The 26,547-nt window shown below is 30.8% G+C and overlaps 1 protein-coding gene across 10 annotated transcripts in view; it reads left to right on the forward strand.

The window, feature by feature from the left end:
- The window catches only part of LOC134696190 (thymosin beta-like), a 35,100-nt gene that overhangs the window by 2,165 nt on the left and 6,388 nt on the right, over nt 1-26,547 (forward strand). The window contains exons 1-6 of one of the 10 annotated variants that reach the window (XM_063557855.1): nt 3,302-3,468; nt 8,712-8,848; nt 17,967-18,080; nt 18,950-19,063; nt 22,755-22,868; nt 25,404-25,517. In XM_063557855.1, coding sequence (XP_063413925.1) covers nt 8,725-8,848; nt 17,967-18,080; nt 18,950-19,063; nt 22,755-22,868; nt 25,404-25,517 — 580 coding nt within the window. In that variant the 5' untranslated portion in view covers nt 3,302-3,468; nt 8,712-8,724. Of the gene's footprint in view, nt 1-3,301; nt 3,469-7,564; nt 7,725-8,711; nt 8,849-17,966; nt 18,081-18,949; nt 19,064-22,754; nt 22,869-25,403; nt 25,518-26,547 lie in introns of those variants that run through there. The other 9 variants (XM_063557849.1, XM_063557851.1, XM_063557850.1 and 6 more) reach the window with 9 other exon arrangements.

The raw sequence follows: 26,547 nt of genomic DNA on the forward strand, positions 1-26,547 counted from the left end.
TTGTAGGATGGCCTTGGGCTGTTTTCTGCTCTTTGGTTCGGTTGTTGTTTAATTAATACTTGACACATTCAAGGTTTACATTCTCTATTCTAATAATAGATATAGGAAGATGTGGTGTGAGTGCCAATGAGACAACTCTCCATCCAAATAACAATTTAAAAATTAAACCATTATAGGTTAAAGTACGGCCTTCAACACGGAGCCTTGGCTCACACCGAACAACAAGCTATAAAGGGCCCCAAAATTACTAGTGTAAAACCATTCAAACGGGAAAACCAACGGTCTAATCTATATAAACAAAACGAGAAACGAGAAACACATATATATTACATAAACAAACGACAACTACTGTACATCAGATTCCTGACTTAGGACAGGTGCAAAGATTGTATTTTGATATTGATAATTAATTCCCTTGCAATTTTTACAGGGTTTTCTAAAGTAAAATCTAGTTATATTAAACATGTTAAAAGATATTATTTGATAATTTCTTACAAGAGCTACAGGAATTTAATAGTTTCAGGTTGAAAAAATCTTTAATGAAACTTTATATTTGTAAAACAGCTATAATCTGATATAAATCATTCTTAAAATTGTATTAAATTGTATTTGAAGTTGAGAAGAATAAATTCTTTTTTAGTCTAAAAACTATTTTTAGCTCACCTGGCCCGAAGGGCCAAGTGAGCTTTTCCCATCAATTGGCGTCCGGCGTCGTTAGCTTTTACAAAAATCTTCTCCTCTGAAACTACTGGGACAAATTTAACCAAACTTGGCCACAGTCATTATTGGGGTATCTAGTTTAAAAAATGTGTGGCGTGACCCGGTCAACCAACCAAGATGGCCGCCACGGCTAAAAATAGAACATAGGGGTAAAATGCAGTTTTTGGCTTATAGCTCAAAAACCAAAGCATTTAGAGCAAATCTGACACGGGAATTATTGTTGATCAGGTCAAGATCTATCTGCCCTGAAATTTTCAGATGAATCGAACAACCCTTTGTTGGGTTGCTGCCCCTGAATTAGTAATTTTAAGGAAATTTTGCTGTTCTTGGTTATTATCTTGAAAATTATTATAGATAGAGATAAACTGTAAACAGCAATAATGTTCATCAAAGTAAGATTAACAAATAAGACAACATGACCGCAATGGTCAGTTGACCCCTTTAGGAGTTATTGCCCTTTATAGTCAATTTTTAACCATTTTTCGTAAATCTTAGTTATCTTTTACAAAAATCTTCTCTGAAACTTTTGGGCCAAATTAATCCAAACTTGGCAACAATCATCTTTGGGGTATATTGTTTAAAAAATGTGTGGCGTGACCCGGTCAACCAACCAAGATGGCCGCCACAGCTAAAAATAGAACATAGGGGTAAAATGCAGTTTTTGGCTTATAACTCAAAAACCAAAGCATTTAGAGCAAATCTGACATGGAGTTAAATTGTTTATCAGCTCAAGATCTATCTGCCCTGAAATTTTCAGATGAATCGGACAATCCTTTGTTGGGTTGCTGCCCCTGAATTGGTAATTTTAAGGAAATTTTGCTGTTTTTGGTTATTATCTTGAATATTATTATAGATAGAGATAAACTGTAAACAGCAATAATGTTCAGCAAAGTAGGATTGACAAATAAGTCAACATGACCAAAATGGTCAATTGACCCCCTTAGGAGTTATTGTCCTTTATAGTCAATTTTTAACACTTTTCATAAAATTTGTAAATTTTTATTAACAATTTTTACTGAAACTACTGGGCAAAGTTCATTATAGATAGAGACAATTGTAAGCAGCAAGACTGTTTATTTCAGTAAGATTGACAAACACATCACCATCACCAAAACACAATTTTGTCATGAATCCATCTGCTTCCTTTGTTTAATATTCACATAAACCAAGGTGAGCGACACAGGCTCTTTAGAGCCTCTAGTTTTTCCTGTGTTTAAATTTTATAAGCTGCATGTAGTTCAAATATAGTCATCATGATACAAATGACAAGATGTATATTGGATATATTTATATCTGTTGATGTATTTTAAATAAGGTTTGATTTAAATTGAGTTACAACACCCCCCCCCCTTTTTCCCCTTAAAAAAATAAAAATAGATAGATATAGAGATTTCTTTAAGTAAAGAGAGGTGGGGTAAAAAATAGTGTTGATTTATAAATGTGTTTAAGCATCTATATATAGTTTTCAATTCAGACTTGTATATGTACATGTATGTTGTGTATAAGATGTAAGTTTGTACCAATTTTTGTTGTTGACACATTCCTTTTTGCAACAGTTTATACAAGTTTATCTTTTAAATTGATTCAGTTTGATATCTTATATTCAAATGTATGCACTTCAACCTAAAATTTAGTGCTATTCTCCTTGTCCTGAAACTGGAAATAAGGACACCTTATTTTTCTCAGATATATTGTATCTCTTAATACCAAAATCATATTCATAAAATACCTTTTTGTGATCTTCTCATGTGTTTGTAACTGTGCTCAGTATTAGACTGTATCATGTAGTCATAAAAATATGACAGAAATAGTCATGGAAATATGACAGAAATATTCGGAAATAAAGACTGTGTGCTTGCATCATCCATTCATGGTTTATGTGTATAAAACACTGATAACCTATACATAAAAATCTGTACAAATTATAATTTATACAACATTACAATTTGTACAGACTACAGAACATACATGTGCATGTATCTTTACTCTAGTAGGAGTTGGTATCATAAAACTGAAGTGTTCAAGGCCAGGGATAAGACTACAATCTAAATATCTATTTTATTTTGTAGGATAGATTTAATATTGAATTAAACCTATTTAAAACATGTTATGTCTATAAGACTACAATAGGATCGAGATCATCCTACACTAACCTATACTACCTTGTCTCTCCTCATTGTTTTAAAATCAATGCAAGTGGGTGTAAATGCAAACTTGTATGAGTTGTTATTTAGTTACATGTAATACAGATTAGTTTACAAATCGGTTGATATTTATGGAAAAGGATTTATATATTTACAACCTTTTCTCGTTTATCTCCAGTGTTACTCATTAAAAGATGCATTTTATATACATGTTTAATGCAGATTAAGCTTAATTATATTTGGGTAACTCAAGGTCTATAACTAACAGCATATTTTATCAGTTTATATATAATGAAGTGATAAAACTTATACTACTTCTAGTTGAGATATGTGTAAGATTTATAAATGCTAGTAATTGTATTAAATATTGGTATTATTGGTAATTTTAATGACCTTTTACAATGAACCATTATTAAGGGTCTTTATATGGTTGATAACTTCCCCTCATCAAAATGTCATTTGTCCATGTTTGTACATAGTTAATCCAACCAATTTAGGAAGTGACAGTGTAGTATTAGTCACGCCACTCTTATACACAATTATATTATACACAAAAGGACGACATCTGTCACACTAACTTTGTCTGTTGGAGTTGTTGTTGCATGTATGTAGAATTTTTTCTCTGATATTTTAGAGCATTAATGTATTTTAACTTATTTTCTATTTTTAGAAGGTAGTATAACTTTTCTTATAATGATGTGAAAGTAGACATTGTTTCAAATGAAACATGATATTTTTATTTTACATTAAAGGTTGAAAAATATAGATTGATACACAAGTTTTCTTAAAAAAGAAAGAAAAAACAAGGAAATGATAAAAACTACTTTTAACTGAGCAAAAGTAAAAAAGGATTTCTTTTTTTCATTTTCTCAACTTTTCAGTTTCTCTAAGATAAGAACCCAATTTTGGTGTGATAATTGTCTTTGATTAACTCAGTTGGCCAGTATACGCTTTAATATCACATTATCTTGACTTCCCCCCTTGTGTTCCTGTAACCATTTTATAAGTAACTTTTGAAAAAAAATCTTATTTAGATCCACTGGAAATCAGATATACATGTATATACATGCACATGCTGTGCTCCCTTAAGTCCTGTATCTGCACTTAGAATGTACCATCAATTTGGTGAGAGGTTTGTGACCTTGTGTAAAGCAATAAATCTGACCCTAACAAAAATACCCTCTTTTCCATTGATAGTCCAAATGTGTGACCTTTTATCCTGTTTGGCCCAATTTTAAAATCTAAATAACCAATTTAAATGTTAAAAAAAAATAGTTCCTGTTCTGACTTCTCGAGTCTGAATATGCATGAAGTACTTGCCACTGCAAACACACACTCATCATTGAAAACGATTAACTATTATTTTCGATATATTTGATTCATAAAATATGGCAGGAAAAGGCTGACTCGGACTTTTACCTTATATTTGCATTGGTATTAAAAAAGATATCTTTTCTTATTTATTTATGGTCTAGGTGTCCTACTAATCAATGTTCAACCCTTTCAAAATAACTATAAATCAAAGATACATGTACAAGGTTTATAATTATACCCCCGCTTTAAAAAAGGGGGGGTATACTGTTTTACCTCTGTCTGTCCGTCAGTCAGTCCGTCCCATGAATATTTTTCGTCGCATTTTTCTCAGGAACTACAATACAAGGATTTCTGAAATTTGGTTTCAGGGTTTATCTAAGTCAGCTAAACCGTGTGATGCGTTTTCAGATTGATCACTTGACAACTTCCTATTTACCGAACACTTGTATGATTTTACACATTATAGCCAAGTTGAAAATTTTCTTCACATTTTTCTCAGGTACTACAATACAAGGATTTCTGAAAGGAGTAGGTTCAGTAAGACCCTTTTGTGGCCCCAAAATATAGCAGTTTTACAAAATTGTTAAAATGTAAACTTTTAGTTATTTATTGAAAAGTCGAATGCTTCTGCTTCATAAATATGGGCTGTTTTTGACAACACGATGCACATATATCGGGTACTAGCATCATTAAGTCGTGCTAGATTACTGAAATCTTCACAATTCTATCATTTTAGTTAAATTTTAGACGGTTTTCGTTTAATAAGAAAGTGGCCGCATTCGTGTTCATCCTTAATGTTGAAATGTAAGTTGTATTTAATGATAATACATAACATATATAAAGGTTTTGGATGAACACGGATGCGGCCACTTTCATTTTTAACAAAAAACGTCTGAAAAGTGACACTTTTTGGCATATTTGGTAGATTTTTCATATTTGAGCTTGAATCAGGTCGTTTTTAATGACTAAATCAGTTAAAATCTTTGACAAAAACTACTTGATTTGAATAAAATAGACACTTAAGTGTTTAAAAAGTGGTCAAAATCTATCGTCAGATGAACCTGAAATATGAGGCCAAAATCAGTCCTTACCGGACCTACTCCTTTGGTTTCAGGATTTATATAAGTCAGCTATACCGTGTGATGCGTTTTCAGATTCATCACTAGACAACTTCCTGTTTACCGAACACTTGCATATTTTGACACTATTAATATTATCCACTTGCGGCGGGGGTATCATCAGTGAGCAGTAGCTCGCAGTTTCACTGGTTTATAACACCAGACAATTTTCATTTAAAAGATCCTAAATATGCATGAAAATAACCCATTGGACATTAAATAATTATCAATTCACTTTTCAGATCTGTAGGTCTATTTGTACAAAATAAATTTAAATTTAACTCTTGTCTTTTGGAAGTATATGTCAGAGTGCATGTAATTTATCATGATTGGGATGGTAGGTGGTTTACCTTAAACTGGAGCACCAATTTCTCCCACCTTAAAACTTGCCATCATAAAATTATGAAAATGTATTAAAAACAGTGGTTAACCAAATTAAACAATTTAGAATGCAATTTGTTAGAAAGTTACCTAAAAAGTAATATTGAAACAACAAATTTGGGAAGTTCATATGTAGACAGTTGCAAGGCAAAATGTCTACCTCTGTAATCTGATTAACATCCTCTCAATTGGAAATAAGTTATATCCTTTATGAATTCCTATGGATTAAAATCATCATTAAATGACTAATCTGTTAAGTCCAGGAAATGGTCCTTCTCTTCATGGTCTTTTTTCTCTTCAATGACCTTTTCTTGAAATCAAAGTTGGCTAAAGCTTGCCATTCTAAACATGCTTTTGAGTGCTCAATCCTCCTCCTGTCCTGAGAGGTTACTGCGAAAGCATAACATTAGAACAATCTTAGAATCATTTGGAAACAGCTTGACTACTGTTATAAGATTCAGGCAAAGCACAAAAACAACCAACAACAGTCTGCACCATTAGCCACTAGTCTGATGCCCCAGACTAGTAATTATTGATTCAGACTAGAGAAAATTTTCAAAATGTTATATAGTCATATATATATATAGGAACAAGATTTGATATTTAGTTTCTAGGCTAGTTGATGAAACAGTTGTTGGTGCAGACTGCCAACAAAAGGACAAAAAGTACCTAAACCTGTATCTAAGAGTACTCTGACACAGTAACTGAAAGTGTTAAAAGTGTAAAATAAAAGAAAAAAGATACCAAGATTTCTATTTAAACACTCTGACACAGATTTGACTACCTTTGGTCATCAGTGTAACATGAGGACCAAAGGCTAGCAATGACATGGTAAATTAAAACGAAAAAAAATAACCTAAAGATATCATTTACTGCTTGAGAAAATCATAGCATTATGCAATGCCAATATATGTATTGACAGGATGCAATGTATAGTTTGTAATGTTTAAAATTCTTAACCTTAAACTCAATGTTAAGTATCTTGGTTGAATGTCAAGACAAAACTGAACAATATATGCACTTAGATTTTGAATTTAATCATAATCATGATTAATTCAATGCCAGTTTATTATTTTTAGCTGATATGCCAAGCAATGAAATCAGAAAAGCATGCTGTTCAAATATTCTCTACTTTGATAAAATTTCTAAAAAACTTAATTTGACTACAGCTGTATTGACTAAAAGTGTCCCATGGGAACAAATTTTTATGAGACTCTTGTATTCTCTTTGCATCATATGCATTCATATGGTCATGTGCACATGTATTTTTTTCCAATTTCAGTTCTACATGTACAAATGTATTTATAAATTTATAAGTTTTTTTAAAGTGTCTTTTTAAATTGTAAAAGTTGGTTTGTGGGGCATTACGTATATACTCATGCATTCATGTATAAAGTATAATCTGTTCATTCTTAAAATAAACCACAGTTTCACAATTAACAACATGATTTTTCCCTGTAGCAGTAATACTATCATTGATACTGTAATACATGCACTTCTGCATGTACATGTAGGACAATTATTTTGGGGATTCTGTTTAAAAAGAATAAATCAACTTATATTTAAAATCTCTGGGTACTTTATTTATATAATATGTATCAGTTTAACCTAAGCCCTAATTTTGAGATCCTGGTCAAATAGGATGCAGAATACTAAATAGATGCTTGGGTACATGTATTATGAAAGGGTCATTTGGGGGAAATAGACAATAGGTCAGATTTGAATATTTAATATTTGAACTTCTATCTGTTATAAAGTTTATGACCTGAAAATAAATATTTACCCTTTCAGTTTAAAATACGTTGTTTATTTACCTGTAATTCTCCTACGTAAAAACTTGTGCAATTTATTAGATGATGGTTTTATTTCATTGTCACCCTACCTGTACCTCACGATATTGATATTACCTTTACTAGAGTGAGTTATTTCCTGTTGACGAGGTTTTAGGAAATAGCTACGACAAAAGATCATTTGAAAATATTTACTAGGAGGAAATCTTACTTGTTCTTATTCATAGTGTTAATCAATTGTTAGTATATATAAAGTGGTAAGTATATTTTTGCCAACTTATTTTTTTTCTAATTACATGGTGTGTTATAATTGTTTTCCTGTTTTTAATAGGTTTATAATTAAACGACGGAGATTTTTTTATGTCATACTTTAAATTATATAAATAGTGTCTTGCTACATGATATATAATAAGATTAAGTTTGTAATGTTTTATTCTAATTAACTAAATGTTGATAAATTGTTTTCATGATTGACTGTAAAGAAAGAATTCAATTTTGTAACATTTCTCAGGTAAAAATATGCAATAAAAGGATGTAGTGATTAAACATCCAGGATTTTCACATCACAGAATCTTTTTTATTCTTTCTTCTTCAGTTATTTGGAATTAGCATTTAACTTGAAATTACCATTCAACTGCAGATGTTTCTCAATTGTGTCTCATAAAATAGTTGAAATGAACTTGTATCTTCTAAAAAAAATTCTTTTGTATAAAAAAATGTACACAATTTTCTGTCAAGGTTTAGATTGTTGTCCATTCACTGAAGTAGTTCAGTATATTGCTTCAGATTTGCATACGAACGTTTACATGTATGATAAAAAATGAATAGGGGTAACAGTTTTCATGAACATATAAGTCAGAAACTTTGCAAACATTGTCAATTTAGAGTTCATAATAGCTGAAATATGTCTTCCTTCTTTTAATGTACTTTTAATTTGAACCTATTCTGACAGCTATGATCTCACTAGTTATAGTCATTCAGCAACATTAAGACTTATGTCCTGTTATAATTGTCTGATTTAACTATGGTTGTCAACCTGTTCAGACTGTCATTGAAGGTTGAACAGTGTCCTATAGTTGTTAATGTCTGTGTCATTTGGTCTCTTGTGAATAGTTGTCTCATTGGCAATCATACCACATCTTCTTAATTTATATCATTACATCAGAAACCACAACTTCCAAATGATATTCTAACAAAATCTTCTTCTAATCATCATATAACTGAATTATCTTTTTCTACTTCAGATATTAACTAGTCATGGCCACTAAAGCAGCCCTCCCAAGTGCCGACCCTCAATTGTTAGGAGCCATTTCCAAGGCCACACCAGAATCTCTACACCATGTGAAGACTGATGTGAAAAACCCACTGCCTAGTAAAGAAGGTAAGACAGTCCACAAAACATTTACAAGTAATAATGGAAAAAATATTGAACAATTATAAAATCCTTCTGAAACCATTAGTTGATATCACTGCTTATTGGTTTAGGGAGTAGAAGAATTCTTTTCCTAGTAAATGTACATGTATTTAAAAAAAAAAAAAAACTTGAAGGAGGATATTCCCTATAAAAAAAAACAAAGATTATTGCCTAAGTATTATATGTAATTTCCTTTCAGGTTTAAATGTTCTGTAATTGATGTTTGTTAACTTATAATGTATGAAAAGGAGAAATCAAACTAGATGCACATGCTCTTTATCCTTGGGTTAACCTTCAAGATCCTTTTGCAACTTTTAACTTTTTTGTAATCGGTTTTCATGAGTGTAAGTAGTGTGTAAAAAGATATAGTGCAGCCTTACACAAATAAATGTAACTACACACCTGGTATTTTACAAAGCACCTTTTCTGTATAGCAAACTTTTAATGTCAATCAGTAATGAAGTAATCTTTGTGTAAGGAACGTTTTTATCAATCAGGCTTGACTTCACCTGAAAATTGAACAATTTATCTTGTCTCGATAATGATGAATTGATCAGATTTCCTGTAGAAAATGTCAAGTGATATGAAATTGTTAAAGTTTAGGTGTAGGATTTATATTTTTACCATATTTAACCAATAAATTCTTGTATTTAATTTTGTGCGTCTACATCAATTTCGATTGAAAGTTGATAAAGAAAAAGACAAAAGCTGAGTAAAATTAAAAGTCTGCATTTAATTAAATCATGAATATAGATGTATGCTGTAAATTCTGCCTTGTGGATCATCAATGTAACAGAAGAATCCAGTTAAGCTATCGCCACCTATGTTAATCTTTTTATATTAATCAGCAATACAGTTTAAGCTACTTGAGATATTTATACAATGTTGGCTTCTGACTTGTAGTAAGTGGACTTCTACTGTCCTAATGAGTTGCTCCTTCAAGTTGCTTACACAGCAGTTTAATTAGATGACTTTCACATTTTTGCATTTTCTTATACCCTTGATGTCACAATGCTTATTCTATTATTTCACAGTTAATAGAGTCAGTTGTTCAATGAATTAATTTTATGCAGGTTACCAGAGTTAGCTTATTCATAAAAAAGGACTTGAAATTCGTCAATAGAATTTTTTCCCTGTTCAAGGCTGTAAGAATGATTATTTCAGTTTGTGTGCAGTTGTTTTCTTAACAAATCTATCACATGAACATTGAAGTGTGTCTACCTTTGTCAAAATAAAGAGACCTTGCAAAATAACCAAATTAACAAGTACTGCCTTTTAAATTCATAACATCTGGCACAACCTTGCCTTTTGACCCTTGCAAACTATGATTTGCACAGCTTCATTTAAAATAAGCGTTTTCTGTTTGATTCCTTGCAGAGAACTTGCAATTGGACTTCAATAATTGACAATTGCATGGTCAGTCTTCCCATTGATAGCTTTGATGGTTCAGGTCATCTCCATTGGTATGTCATACCTATAGTAATTAGGTGTTGGTAGGTATCATATACCTGTCATATTTGATACATGTATCATTGTTAAGTATGAAATGTATATGATACCAGTGAATAATTACTTATGGATAAATGGTTATATGGAATGTAGACTTGATACAATGTAAACTATTATATTAACACCTTCACCTGAACTTACTTTTAAGAAGGAGTAATGTCTTTGACAAAAAAGAGAATAGTTCAGATTTTTTTTATTAATGTTCTTCTGCAAATTATGCACAGAAATAAAGAAAATTCTAAAGTAATTAGAGAGAATAAACTTCACAGGTATAAGGCATTATAAGGGTTAAAGGTTATTTGCAAGGTTCAATTATTCAAGCATCAAGTTCAGCCCACACAATGTTTTTATATGATTGAAACTTCAGATTTGAGCTGAATTTAATCAGACATTGGGCCTGTTACTATTTCTGGTAACATCAATACCATGGTATGAAGTAAACTTGGCCCCTTTAGACTTGAATTAGTCTGGACTATGTTTTCAACCTTGAATTAATTAAAATTAAACTGAATCCTTGTATCAATGTTAGGGGTACATCTGATAAAATTTTGTTGGATCAGTCTAGAAAACGTAGACTGAACATTAGTAGATGCCCTAAAAATAAACACTCATCTTTAAAGTACAGTTTGAATAGTTATTTTTGATAGCAGCATGAGTCAGCCTTGAAAACTTAACACATGTTTGATTATTTATCAGATTATTTGTAAAAAATATGAGTAATAGTCATACATGTAAAAAAAATTGTTTTGCCTGAAAAGATAAAATTGAATAATTTCAATATTCTACATAATTCTTTTATTTGTAAATGTACATTTATACTGCTAGTTGTTAAATGTAAAAATCGGTTAACTTTACGTCATATAATGATCAAGGTAAACAAGATCTGATATTTAATCAAACTTACTACACTGTTCTTAAACATTATCTGTTATGCTTGAATACACATAATCTGCACAAAATTTCACTTGCTAACAGGGAGACAGGGTTCAAATAAGTACATAGACATTTTATCTTGTATCTGTACAAGGAATGTCAACATATGCACTAGACATGCAGTAGATATGTGCAAGTTAAAGATTTATTTGCCCTTAAAATTGTTAAATGTCAGCAGTTTCATAAAACACACTAGCAAACTTAATCTTTGAGTAGCTTGGTTCTTCACATTTTTTTTTCAAATTACAAAAAGGTGATATATCTATTGAAATACTGATTAAATCACTCAGAAATATGTCTATCTGTTTTCTTCCCACTTGTGAGGTAGATTTTGTTCAATTTTCATTTTTAAGGGGACAAAAACAGTGGCTCTACCATATACCATGTCCCTTTGCATTTCAAGACAGCTGATTGTCCACCAGATACTTAAACATTTATAACTTTTGTTTTCTGTTAAACCATGTTAATGAGTGGATATCTGACTAAAAAATATGTACATAAGAGATGTGGTTAGTTTTAAAATCCTGTTCACACGGAAATATCTCTTGTGTACATTGTTAATGATAAGATTAGAATGACCGTTTAAAAATTTCATATTTAATTTACAATATAACAATGTTACATGAGGAAGTTAAAATTATGCAAGTTGTCAAAAAATTTTAAAAAAACATGAATTCTAGTACTTAAAACGGGGAGAGGTTATAAAGAACAAAAAAGGTCATGCTTGGTGAACTAATGAAATATTGATGAAGTTGGCATTTATAAACTTGTTTCTCTGGATTTTGTCAGATGTTAGTTTTCATGGGAAATTCTTCACACAAAATTTAATCCATTTAAGGAGATAATAGCCTTTTGATAGGTACATGTATTCATCAATTAAATTGCACTTAAATTCCTCTAGAATAATCACAAGATATAACAAGTGACAGCTACAAACCTATCAGAACTGAGGGTACAAAACTTGCCCTTGAAAGACCAAATCCAGGTTTTAACAAATTGAATTATGAGTAGAGTATAAAAATCATACTCAAAATTTTATCCGCTTCATAGCCAAACCTTTCGATCTTAATTAAATCTTTACTTAATATTGCAGAGTAAAACATTTGTGCTTGATTATATCAAATCCATAATTTTGGTTTGGTTGATTTCTGAGTATGAAATTTGTATGAGGCACATGAACTAGTGACAGGGTTCAGGGGCGGATCCAGCCATTTTAAAAAGGGGGGGGGGGGGGGGGTGGTTCCCAACCCAGAGTAAAGGGGGGTTCCAACTATATGCTCCCATTCAAATGCATTGACCGGCCATAAAAAGAAGGGGTTCCAACCCCCGGAACCCCCCTCCTGGATCCGCCACTGGGGTTGAGTCAAGAGGAAACACAGATATGATATTATTCCTCTGATTTATGTATTAGTAGAACTTGTGAATGCTGTCTAGTTATCATTATCTTATCCTTTATCTTTAGCCTCCAAACTGAAGCAAGGTTTACATTCCAAACTTATTTGTGTGTTATTTTTTAGTCTCGTACTGCAATAGAAACGGCTCTTCCCACATGTAAAGTGTTGGCATAATAAACTATTTATAATTTCTGACTTGTGTTATGACTAGTACCTTGTCTAAAGTTGTTTATATCACCACGCTTGAATAAGCGGTAAATTTTAAATAGAGGTACATAATAAACTAGTACAAATACATGTATGTCTGACCTTGTTATGTTAAAATGTTAAAATTGTACAACAAAACAACTACAAGTAATTAAATATATGGTGTCAATGTTGACTTTTTTAGTCCTTATAGGGTTGTGTTAAATTTTTTACTGAATAAATTGTCTTGTTTCACCTAGATGAATATTCGCTAACTGAATAATGACATTTTGTGAGACAAATTTTATACATTTTACCAGTGTGTTAAAAAACAAAAAATGTTTGGAATGCTCTATTTTTAATTTACGGTGACATTTATGTGGTTGATGGTATTGACATTAGGCACAATAATCATGTATGAAATAATTTAGGCATTAATCTCAATATATATTTCTAAAACTCTGAAACTTCGTTAATGGTTCTAAAATTAATTCAAAGAGATGTTTTATATAGAATAAGATGATGTGGTATGATTTCCAATGAGACAAGAGGGGCATTAAATGGGGGGGGGGGGTATCTGCAAGGAAGAACTCTAAATAAAATTGCTATTTCACGCAGGGTTGGCAAAGTATTACCTGCCCGGGAATTCCCGGGTGGGAAAACCCGGGTTTTCCCGGGCTGGGCAATACTCCCAGAAATCAGGAATACTGGGCATTACTGGGCAATATGATTTTTTAAGCTTATTTTAATATAAAATAGTAAAGTCTTGGTGTAGTTTCATAGTATTACAGCTAAATATATACTTTTTATACAGATAACTATTGACAGTCATTTCTAAAAGAATTAAAAATTAAATTTCTTTCCCTTATATGTTGCCGGAATACAAGATTTGCACATTTAAGGAAACCTTGTTAATTACCAAGCATTGTTTCAATAATCCATACTTTGAAAGAAAAAAATTATTGCAATGTTTAAGTGGTTAATTGTAAACATTCATACATTTGTCATATTGTTAAATAAACACCCTAAGGGGTCATGCCACACTTATAAAATTGATAGGGCTGATTATTGTTGCATAAACACATCTGCATTCTAATCAGAATAATTACTTTAATACTAATTAGTGACAGTACATAAAATAATAATTATATATTCACTATTTAAATGTAATTTTTCTTACATGTAGTTGTTAATTCTTAATAGGAGTTATATTTATTTAAAAAAAAGTTTTTTGCTTTATGATTTACAGTTTTATCAATCCAGACAAACAAAAAAGGTTATATATATCTTAAATGTATAAAATTTGTGTTTGATCACTTAACCCTCTATAAAATTCAGACTAGTATTTTATATTACCCAGTATTGCCCAGTATTACCCACTAAAACCCAGTAAAACCCGGGTTTTCCCAGTATTTCCCACTGGGCTGGGCAATACTCATAAAACCCGGGTTTTTGCCAACCCTGATTTCACAATGAACGAACAATTAAAAATTGCTTGCATGTTGATCTTTTTACTGAATTTACGAAACGCAGAGAATAACTAACCCTTTTCCCTGACTGCATGTGAAATCGAAAGTGCAAAACAAGTTGCACGAAAATAACCTTTTACCACCCTCAGATGACTCTCCACAAGAAACCAAAATTATCAACTATGTTTACACCAAAAAGTAAAGAAATGTCTACAGTGGAAGAAAATAATGATATTGGCATAAATATTGTAATAATGACATGATGACATCCTCAAGGTCAATAAGTTGATAAGAAGATGAAAGATTACTTATATTTGGCATAATACCTACTTGTATACATACTCAGTGAGATTGACAGACTGATGAAACCTAATTATACCCTCTTCCTGTTATGAGACAGTAATTCAAGTTTTATCAGCCATCATAGTAAATAAGCCTACTTATAATGACTTTATTTTGTATTTACTTTCTGAAGGGGGTGGGGGTTGGAGGTGTCCTGATCCAGAAATTCCAGAAGGTTTAAAAGCATGGAATGCTGAGGTTCCGAATTTAAATAAATTTTAAATCTCGACATCCCAAAATTCGAAAAAAAGAATTCCTGGATCCTGAAAGGGTTGATCTTGAAATTTTGAACTTAAAAACACCCAATCCCGGAGTCCAGATAAAGGTCCTATCCCCCCTTCTTTCTGGCTGCATGGTGAAAGTTTTGTATGCCTCCACCACAGCGGAAGGAGCATTAAATCAATATCTGTCAGCACGTACATACGTCCCTAAATTAGTTTTCCTTCTCTAATATAAAAAAAAAGATGTGGTATGATTGCCAATGAGACAACTATCCACAAAAGACCAAAATGACACAAACATTAACAATTATAGGTCACTGTACGGCTTTCAACAATGAGCAAAGCCCATACCGCATATAGTCAGCTATAAAAGGCCCCAATAAGACAATTTAAAACAATTCAAGTGAGAAAACTAACTTCAGTTTGCCTCAACCAATTGGTATGAAACTAATACACCATGCTTATAACCATAAAATACAAATCGAGGTTGAATTTTAGTGGCAACACTTTTACCGTTCTAGAGTTATACCCAGACCCCTTTACTATTGGACAAATTCTAAAATTTAGAATTTGTCCAATTCTAAATTATTGTTGTAGCATGAGGCTTAAAGCCATCCATATTTTTTGGAGCATGGTGAATACTCAACCTGCAGGAATCCTTATTTAAGAAAAACTAGTCATTACTAAAAAGATCAACAACAAAAATTGTATTGAGAAATTAGGTTGATATTTCAATTTCAGTGTTACAAAGCATTTAGCAAGGATAAGTACACAATTCATTTAAACTTTTAAGTAAACTTCATTTACATGTACTATAATGACAATATAACTTGAATCTATTTTGGGTAACAGGATGAAGGGATAATATGGTCTCATCATTAAGTCACTCTCAATGAGTATTTTCCATATAAATAACAAAATCATTAGAGGTACATGTATCCGTGAATTCATTTTCTGATGAATAATCTGTAAAATTTGTTATTTGCTTTCAAATAAAAAAAGCATGAAAACTTTAAATCCCTTAAAGCAAATTTTTATAATTGTCAAGTGTTTTTCAGGTTATAAAGTATTTTTGTTGTTATACAAATTGCATAGTAGCAATACTTTTCACTTAAAATGTTTTAAACTATTTACTTTAGGTTAAGTATCTTTTTCCTGGCTAGAAGTAAATAATACACACTTGTTAATTTCTGAACAAACACAAGTGGGTAGGATGTCATTTGTAGTTCGTCTTTTAAAAACTGATTTAGTTTAAAGAATTAAAATTCTCAAACCCCTTATCAGAATAAGGATATGTACCCCTGGGATAACATGATAAGAAGGGTAAAGATTAGATGAATTAAAACACATGCAAATGTAACAAGAGAAATTTTGAGCTTGCATGTATATATGTGGTCTCATTTAATTCATTTGTCAATATTTTCACTGATCAAAATCTTTGATCAAATGGTGGAAATGGCCATTGCTTTATCTGGGGTACAGTTTAAGACAAGGTCATTGTACCACACTCCTCTCCAGGCATTAGACGCTGTCTCAATCTATTGGTACCAAATTTTTATCTGCAACTCCTTTTAATAAAAAGATAAGAATATGTTGTACCATTGCAAATAAAACAACAATCAACCAGATACAAAACCACTAGGGCCCATGGTATAGGATAATGGGGCCTCGGTGGCAGAATGAAAACCCAGGGTGCCCTAAACCCTCCTCTTCCAAAATTTGGATGGTTAAGTTTAAGACAAGGTCATTGTACCACACTCCTCTCCAGGCAATAGACGCTGTCTCAATCTATTGATTGAACATTTCAATGATGTGGATTATTTGTCATGTTATAGAATTTTATTTAAATATTTTTGTTGTACATGTATTAGGATATTTTGAATATGTCTGTTAACAAAACATTTTCTGGTTCACCAAGCATACTTTTTTTGTGCTATGTATATTAAAAGGTTTCATGTTTTGAGGTTTGCTACTGATACATATTTTCATTCTTATTTGAAATTTGAAATGGAAATTTTTCATCGCTTTTTTCTTGGAAGGCATTCTACAGCATCTTATAATGCAGCCTTCATCTTAATGAGGTAGAAATACGATATTGTTTTGTGTCATGATCATGATCATGATGATTACTATATTCTCATTCATATTGGAAATGATAGATATGAAATTAAGTTTGAGGGGAGGGGGAGCTAAAATATTTTGAAAAACAGTCTTCAACTATATGAAGTACATGTACTGGTGAATACTACACAACATACTCTTATATCACTGAACACAATGTCAAGATCAAATTCAAGAATGTTGGTATTTTGAATAAGACATGACAGGCCTCAGGCTAAATTGTCAAACTTCAACTTTTTGCATGGCTAGTTCAGAAAATATTTAGTGAATATCACTTTTCATATAAATTGGCCCAAAATATGACCATTTCACAGTTTTTTAGTGAAATAGATACTGAGCAAGATTGTTAAACTTAAGATATTACGTTGTACAAGATGTCCTGTGGCAAAATCATTCTAAAGTTAGGGTGCTCCTCAAATCTAAAGAATAATGCAATGATCTCAAAATAAAAAAAATCCCTCGTTCTGTTATTTCTGCACTTCTTTCTGAAGCACATAAAGTGTTAGTCCGAAGCTAAGGTGTATGACAATATTATTGGTATATTGCAGACTAATGATTTTTATCAATTTTCATTCTTTTTTATTAAAAAAAATCAGGTGCCCAAAATGTGGTTTTATAAATTACTGGGTAATGTCTTTTAAAAGACCTAATTATAGTAAATTGAGAGTTTTACATGAAGTATGTACATAGATGTTCAGATATAATGAAATATCCTTGGTTGAACTCTTAGCATCATTGAATGTTTTATTAAAAAAAAGGTAAAGGTATATAACATGGTGAAGGCTAACAATCAAATATCAGCTTGCAGCATTTCTTATTCTTCAATCATCACAATAACTGTTCAATATTTAACTGTATTTTGCATGATTTAATATGATACTATGCACATTTCTCTGCATGCTATTTTTAGATTTACGACAGGAGAAGGATCACGAGAATTTAATACACAACTTGGAGGAATTTGATCCAACAAATCTCCACCACACTTCTACTAAAGAACGTAAAATATTGCCAGATACTAACAGTGAGTTTACTCATGTCGTATCCCTGTTTGGTGTCTTTCCCTCTTCCTTTGTTTTATAAATAGTGCACAGCGTAGTCATAGACACATGCAGCTTAATAGGCTTTTACCCGGTTTTATATGCTTGATTTCGGGGCATTTTATTTCAAATTGATCAAATGGCTAGAAGTTGTTTACATGTATAAATTGTTCCATTTACAATAATGCAGCTTTCAATATTTGTAAAATCAGCAATTTTTTTTTCATGGGAAAAAGACTTTTGTTTTTATATAAGTACATTATAAATCTTTATAAAATCGTTCAATCACAGGAAATGTTTTACCTTTGGAAAAGTGTCAATTTAGCTAAGTGATTTCTTGATGACTGATATGTGTGAAAGTCATTAAACTTTTCAACTTATTCACTAAATATCTAATAAAATTTGTTTTGTAAAACGTAAATGACACCTTTATATTAAAAGATATTTTTTGGTGCAGAATTGAAGTCTGGCACAAGCTTTAATATCAACTTGGTGTAGATATGATATTGTTTCTTATTTCGTGCTGCTCTGGCATGAATCTTTAGTTCTGTCCCCGATGCATGAAAATTCCTTGGACTATAATTTATCTTCAGTGTAGTCTGATATTAAGTCAAGTGTATTGTGATATCCGACCTTGAGAGTCTATTTTCAGTTGACCTTTTGAAAGTGGAGTACACTGAGGATAAATAGAAGTCATACAATTTTTTTATCAAATAGGAGATGGATAATATTTAATTCTTTACTGTCTTTTAATTTTACCCAAGCTTGCCATTTGTTGCATGTATTGTTATCTGGTATATCCAATATATAGATTAGCTTGCTTTTATATTATGCATGGCTTTTTTTACCTTAGTGCTAGCAGAAGAAAGATTGAGATATGATCACCTTAGCAGTATTAGCAGCTTTACTAAAGTTGAGCTCAACCCTATACAGCCAAATGAAAAGATAATATTACCAGGCCCACAGAGTATGTATTATTATCATTTGTGTGGAATCAGCTGTAGGCAAAAACTATACTTGTTATGGATCATTTTAAAATGAAACATCTGTTTAGTTACATCAGCATATAGAATGTTTCAAATGATAAATTACACTGTTTCTCAAATATAACCCTATGTATAAATCAGTTCATTTGACTCAGCAATTGTCTAGACTTAGAATTGACAAAAACAAGGTTCATTTGTAGGGCTTTGCTCATGGTAGAAGGCTTTACAGTTATGTATTGTTAATTTCTGATTCATTTGGTCTCTTGTGGAGAGTTGTCTCATTGAAAATCATACCACATCTTCTTATTTTTATATAACTCTAAATTAAATACAAGAAAGAAAAAAAAAGCATTTTGCATCATTAGAAAACTCAAATGTCACTTGGCCACATACCATTGTCTAGTGTAATCTCAGAAAACATGGATCACCTGGGTTGAGTTTACTCATCTTTCAACTTTTATGTGATCCTCAATGACGTTATTGTGGTCCAGCATATATCAAATATGTAATTACATTATCCATGATGTATAGACAACCAGTGATTTATAATTATATCATTCCAATCCTGTAGGCCATGGATATGGGACAATAAGTTTCACATTAAACTATATTTCCTTTTGGAGATGTTGGTACCATTTGTATATAAATTAATCAAATAATGATAAAAAAGATGATAAGCCAAAAAACAATATGACAAGGTGGTTATCATTTGATTAATCTTGTCATGCTATTGTTTTACCTGGATTATTTGTGACAGCAGGTTGGGGTTGGGTTCGATAAAGGATGTTAATATACGTCAACAATAGTTGGTCTGACAGAGGTTTTGTACTTGTCCTTTAAATTTGAGATTTTATTGCGTTGTATTTTTGATTACTCATGAGCATCAATTTTATTACATTTTTTTGCGTAGTATTTTTTTATTACTCATGCGCATCAATTCCATGTTACTCATAATTCAGTTTAAAAACTATTATGTTATTCACACATGAAAAATAAAAGTTTTTGAAATAAGAATTATGCTTTTAATAACCATTTGATGATATTGTTTTGGATGCTAATTATCAAAATAGCAAGGGAAATTTCAGATAGCACATATAAAAAAAACTTTAAGCTCACCAGGTCCAAAGGGAAGAGGGCATTTGCCATTATTTTGGGTCAGTTGTTTAAATTTGACTCAAAATAAAATTTCACTTGCTAACAGTAGCAGCAGCTTACTGCAAAATGATTAACATAGAAAAACACTGATCTTTTATATGATTGAAATTGTCAATTAATCTTTACTGGGTTAATTGCCCCAAAATCAGTGTGTTAATCCATATTTTCTATTTTGTCAATAATCTTTAAAGTTTTTCAGCAAGACAAGATTTTGGATCACACAAATTCCCGTTTCATGTAAAAAGTCATGTACATTTGTAAGTGATACAGGCTCTTGTAGCCTCTTGTTTTTGAGTGGTATCCGGGATGACATAAATCGGTTATCTGATATCAGAACTAGATCAGAACCCACACAAACATTTAACTTTTGAAATAGGATAAGCTGGTTCATATTCAGGATTAGGAAAGGGTGTACTCAACATTATTATAAGGGTGTACAGAATTTCATTCATGAAAAAAATGTCAAAAACATCTATAAAAGGATGTTGTTTCTTTTAAAAAAAAATCTATTAAAATTCTGTCCAAACATGTAATGTGTAAACAAAGTTTACTACAGGAAGAAAGTGGGTCAGAAACCTCATCAAATATAGATAGTATCAGAATTTATTTACTTTTGATTTAGAGAAGGTTATTGTTTATATCTGAATTATGTAAATAAACTTTTATCACCATGTAAATAAAATCAAAAGGGAGATGAAACAATAATGGTTTATTACAATGGCTAATATATATAAAAGTGTTATGTTTGGGGTATGAACTTGTGTGAACTTGTCACATGGATAATGTTATATGTATAAAGTGCTATAGTTAGTGTAGAAACATGTGTAAATTTGTCATATGAGTGCCAATGTTTTAAGCCTGAAGCCTACTGTATACTCTATTACACCATGTTGTCATTAAAGGTTATGCCATATATATGGTCAAATTGCTGCAGGAACCATCTTAGATTATTGATATCTATCATATTGTATCATTGATCATAATATCATAGTGTAAATTATATATACCACATTAGGTTTATGTTCCAATCGGTGTTATTATACAAAACCTTAAATATAAAGGCTGTTGTAGTATTTTCAGTGTTGGCATAAGTCGCTAGACATTCCAACTTGGAACAATTGTGAGAAATGAAAGGAAAGTGACACAGGTTGGACATCACATAAACAAAAAAATAAAATAAATAAAAACAGTTTAAATTTGTACAACTATCAAGTTAAAAAAAAAAACAGCAATAGAATCGATGTGATAGTCCTTTTGTCTCTTTTTTTAAGGATTGTCCTTAACATGTCTTTTTTTTTGTTATTTTCACATGTAAGTATAAAAAAGAAGATGTGGTATGATTGCCAATGAGACAACTATCCACAAAAGACCAAAATGACACAAACATTAACAACTATAGGTCACCGTACGACCTTCAACAATGAGCAAAGCCCATACCGCATAGTCCGTTATAAAAGGCCCCGATAAGACAATGTAAAACAATTCAAACGAGAAATCTTTCAGCCTTATTTATGATAAAAAATTAAAATGTAAATCTACCACATACCTCTCCATTATCTGTTAAGGAATTGATTGATTGTTGTTTGCTAACCAGCAAGTGCCATCAGTGGAACATATATCAGGAGATATTATGATCAAGCATAAAGTGAATATAAAAAGAACAGACCCAAGTGTAAAATTCAATGTATAAAGGCATACTATTCCTTACAAAAAAGGATGAAATCTCATCTTCAATTTTAAAGTATTCAGTCTTCTTTTTTCTAAAACTCAGTGTGTACTTAAAGCAATCAAAAGCAATCAAATATGAAAAAATACAATAAGACATCATTGCAGTTGTATAAATGTTTGATTTGAACAAATGAATTATGTGCTGACATCTCCCACGGCTCATCTTATGCTGGGAAAAATAACTAGAAGAGGAATTTTCCATTTTGATAATTGTTTTGCTATTAAAATAAGGAAACAATGAATAGTTTTGCCCACTAAAGGAAATACTAAATCTTTTCTTCCTATTGTTATCCACAGAAATTTGAGATTATTATTGATTACTAAGTCAATTTAAGAATTCAGTTGCTTATGGATTTAATATTTTAAATTTTCAAGTATTCTGAAAATTGTCAATGCATCTATCTTATAACAAAACAAATCATACCCTTCGATTCTCTTTATTGTCTGGAAAACATTTTTGTGTCCTACTGGCACAAATGCATAGAGTTCTGATAATAGCCCAATATCCTTGTAATTTGTTACAAAGATTTTGCATCATTGTGAAAATTAGTAACAACAGCTATTATGCTTAACCAAATAAAATGTTTTTATTTTAAGATTAGAGACTTATTTTAGAGATCTGGAGAGAGAGAAGGTTAGACAAGAGTGAGGGTATGGCAGGAATCTGAATACCAGGATTGTTTTGTTCAAATTAGGGTGGTGACATATAATAAATGTTAAAACCTAACAAAATCACTTAATAATGCTAGATGAATATCTGTTTCATGTTTGATATTTTGCTTGTTTCAGCAATTGCTCAGGAGAAAACAGAACAAGAGTTAATGTCTGGCATTGAAGGATTTGATGCTGGAAAATTGAAACCCACTGAAACCCAAGAAAAGAACCCATTACCAGATCCTTCAGGTATATTACACTGACATTTTGTTAATTTGTTGTCAAGAATGGAGTATTTTTGTTTATAATCATGTTGTAGTAACCAATATTTGAGACAAATACTTGCCTGCACTATATTCAAACAAAAGAAAAATAGAAATAACACCTCTAAGGCAATCTCGTGATTATTAGAATAAAAATTTCAGTTTCTCAACTGATTTCATGTCTCTGTGTAATTATTCTTTCTTAACCAGGACAGTAATTGTTAATTTTTGTAATAAAATTGAAAGGAAAATAAAGTAGGTGTATAATGGATTTGTCTTCAATCACAAATATGGAAAAATTCCCTTAAAGATCATTTTGCTACTGTCTAAATAAGGGTTGAAAATATCGAAATTCTTAATACAGTGTAATAGTGTCAATTAAGTAAGCAAAATATATTTCACCTTTCTTTTTTCTAAATTGATTTTTAACGATACTTTGTATGCATAAATCTTCCTTATTTCTTTGATTAAAATCTTCCCTATTGTGAATTGTTACGCAGCTTTCACATGATAAAGGTATATTTTAATATAAGGAAGTTGTAACTGATTCCAAAAAAAGTACAATACACAAGTTACAGATCTAATGAACTCAGTCAACTGGTAAATAATTGTAAAACACTTGAATTTTGTTGCATTCAGATTTTTTCTTGATAGCCTTATTTTTTAACAACGATCATGAGCTAGAATTCACAAACAGCCATTTATTTCAAAATGCATTTAAATTGATGTAATTTCAAAATTATAGTAATAGGTTTTTCATTATATATTCTGTTTACAACAAAGTATTTATCATTCTTTATTCAGTTTGACAACTATTAATGATAAGCCATTGGTAAAAATCTTTTCATATTTTAAATGAAGCCCCAGGAGCTAATAGTTTGAGATTAAACTATAGGGGCAGACTACAGGAGCTTGTGTGTGTTAAAACAGTTTCTTTATTTCTTCTTAAAATTTGACACTAAATCATTTTGATTTAGAAAGAAACTTGATTAGTAAAGATAGAAAATAATTAAGACACTGAGAGTTGGTTAAAACAAGCAAATTAATACAGAGTCTTTGATAATCTTTGAAAGTGAAATTACATCTACTATTAAACATGATTGTTTTACCATAATCCCCAGAATTCTATAAGCTGTATAGATATCTATGTTCTTCTTACTAAATTAGTTTGGTTTTGTATAGCAAAAATTTGACTGTTTTCATATTTCTATCAGCAAAACTTCAGCCTTTTTTTACCTTAAGGGTCCCTATACTTTAGAGTTAAGGATCATTCATGGTTATAGTTAGGTTTTGGGATGTTTTAAATTAGGGTTAGGGCTAGTGTTCAAGTTTAGGTATGGGTTAGGGTAAGGTTTGGGTTAAAGAATAGTTTAATACTGTGGATTCATTTATTTTCGTGGGTATCAATTTTCGTGGATTGAGGAAGACTTGCAGTTTCGTGGATATTAGATTTCGTGGTTTATCAATCTCTGTATACAAAGCCTTTATGATATTTGTAATTCGTTGAACATTTGATTTCGTGGTTAACCTGTACCCACAAAACCCACGAAAATTGGTATCCAACGAATAAAAATGAATCCACAGCATAGCTCTTTATGGGTTGGGACCCCTAAAGAAAAAGAAGGCCAAAACTTCTCTGGTAAAATGTACAATTTGATAACTAATACATGGACTTTATTTGTATTTAAATGAAATAGTCCCGTAGAACTTATTGAAATCCTAATCTTTCTTGTATGACACAATAGTATTATCTAAAATTCTCTATTAGAAGTTTGAAGAGATTATATTTCATGATGGGGAAGTAACAGATCCAAAAGTTGCATAGAAACTTAAACTTCTAATTTTATTTTTTTATTATTCCCAAAGAAAATCATCGTAATGAATCTTGAGTCCCAAAAAACGTGTTCACTTGATTTTATTGTTGTTTAAGTTTAAACAATAGACATATTTTTCTTTTCAACTTTAACTGTGGGGCCACTTTAAAATTCTTAAATATTTTATATAATAGTTACATTAAATGTGAATGTTCTTATACAACCCTTTTAATGTGCAAGTATTTAAAACCTATTAATAAAATCTGTACACCTTTTTAGCTATCAAAATTTTAATTCGTAATGTGACAAATTGCATTCAAAATAGAAGGATGTTTGGAGAACACCTTTATCTTTTAGATAAGAAAAATGTGATATTTATATAAATGCATGTTTGGGTGTTTGGTTTGTGCATTTGTTTGTGTTCATGCTTTGATTTAATTGATAAATATATATATAATGAATACATAATTTATTGGATTGTTTGATCAAAAGATCTTATAGTGTGCAGTGCTAGATATTAAATGTTTCTTGATAATTAATGTTTGTAATGTTGTAACCTTGGTGTAGATAGTGTGTAATGCATGTGTGTGTGTAGCTTTGTTAGTGTCCTAAGAGTGTGAATCTGATTCTTAAAGTTGTAGCTAACATAAATATCAAATTGAGCTAATAATTTCAAATAAGGTATAATTTTCTGTTATAAATAATAGCAATCACTGCAGAAAAAGCTGAAAGGTATCGTAAACAGTCTATAGAAGATTTTAATAAAAAGAAATTGAAACGAGCAAATACGGAAGAGAAAAATACACTACCTGATGCTGATGGTAAAAAGAGCATGACAATTTAAAATTCTCAAGTTGTACTGAAATAATTGCATTGCAGGTTACAATAGTTTTAGTTTAAAAAAATGACGCTGATGCCAGATTTGCCCTATTAAATTAAAAAGTCAAACTATAACATGGAAATTTGAAGATAAGTGTAGTGGTGAATATGATAAAAGAGGGTAGTAATGGGGTAACTTTATGACAAATAATGGTAAATTTTCTTGCAAAATGACTTTAATGTTAATTTTTAGTGCATGATGATAAAATAGACCCTTTTTTAGACCATAAAAAATCGACTTGTTCTGACAAATCAGGTTAAAATTTTTACAAAAATAACAGTAACTTTAATGATTTGAGACCTGACAAATCCTAAAAAGGATATTTTGACGAGACAAATTTGATGCCAACGGAAGCTGAAAATGGCCTCACTTCCCTCATAAAAGATCAAATTTCAGCAAAATGTTCTCTGTTCGTTTTGATTTAATAGGTCAGTTAATCATCCAGCAATTAAAAATAACCTGCAATGTGGTTTTAGTATCAGTTTCTAACGACTTTCTTTTCAGACTTCAGTTTAAAACCTTTAAAATGATATAGTAAAGTCTCTTACTCTGCTAGTATGTACTTCAATGTAAAGTTGAAATAAAAACAATTGAATTTTCTACTTTCTTTCTTCTCAGATTTATATTTTAATCTTATCAATGCATGAATTTGAATGCTAAAAAGAAAATTGTCCTATATGTATATAGTTATATGACAAAATAGTTGAATAAATTGACTCAAAATTCAGGTGGGAAAGAATATAGCTAATGCATTATGGTTATTGTCCTCATGTTGTGAAATTCTGTAGAATGTAAAAAAAAAATATAATGAACAATATCCATCTATAATAAAACAAAAAACCTTTATCATATAGAACCAAATATTTCTGCAACATGGGTAATATGCCGTCTAATTTCTGCAGCTTTAATGTTTTCCATCATCTTGTTTATCCCACATTTACTTGCATACAATTATCTTTTTACTAGAAACC

Source organism: Mytilus trossulus, chromosome 14, assembly GCF_036588685.1.
Source record: "Mytilus trossulus isolate FHL-02 chromosome 14, PNRI_Mtr1.1.1.hap1, whole genome shotgun sequence".
Taxonomy (NCBI): Eukaryota; Metazoa; Mollusca; class Bivalvia; order Mytilida; family Mytilidae; genus Mytilus; species Mytilus trossulus.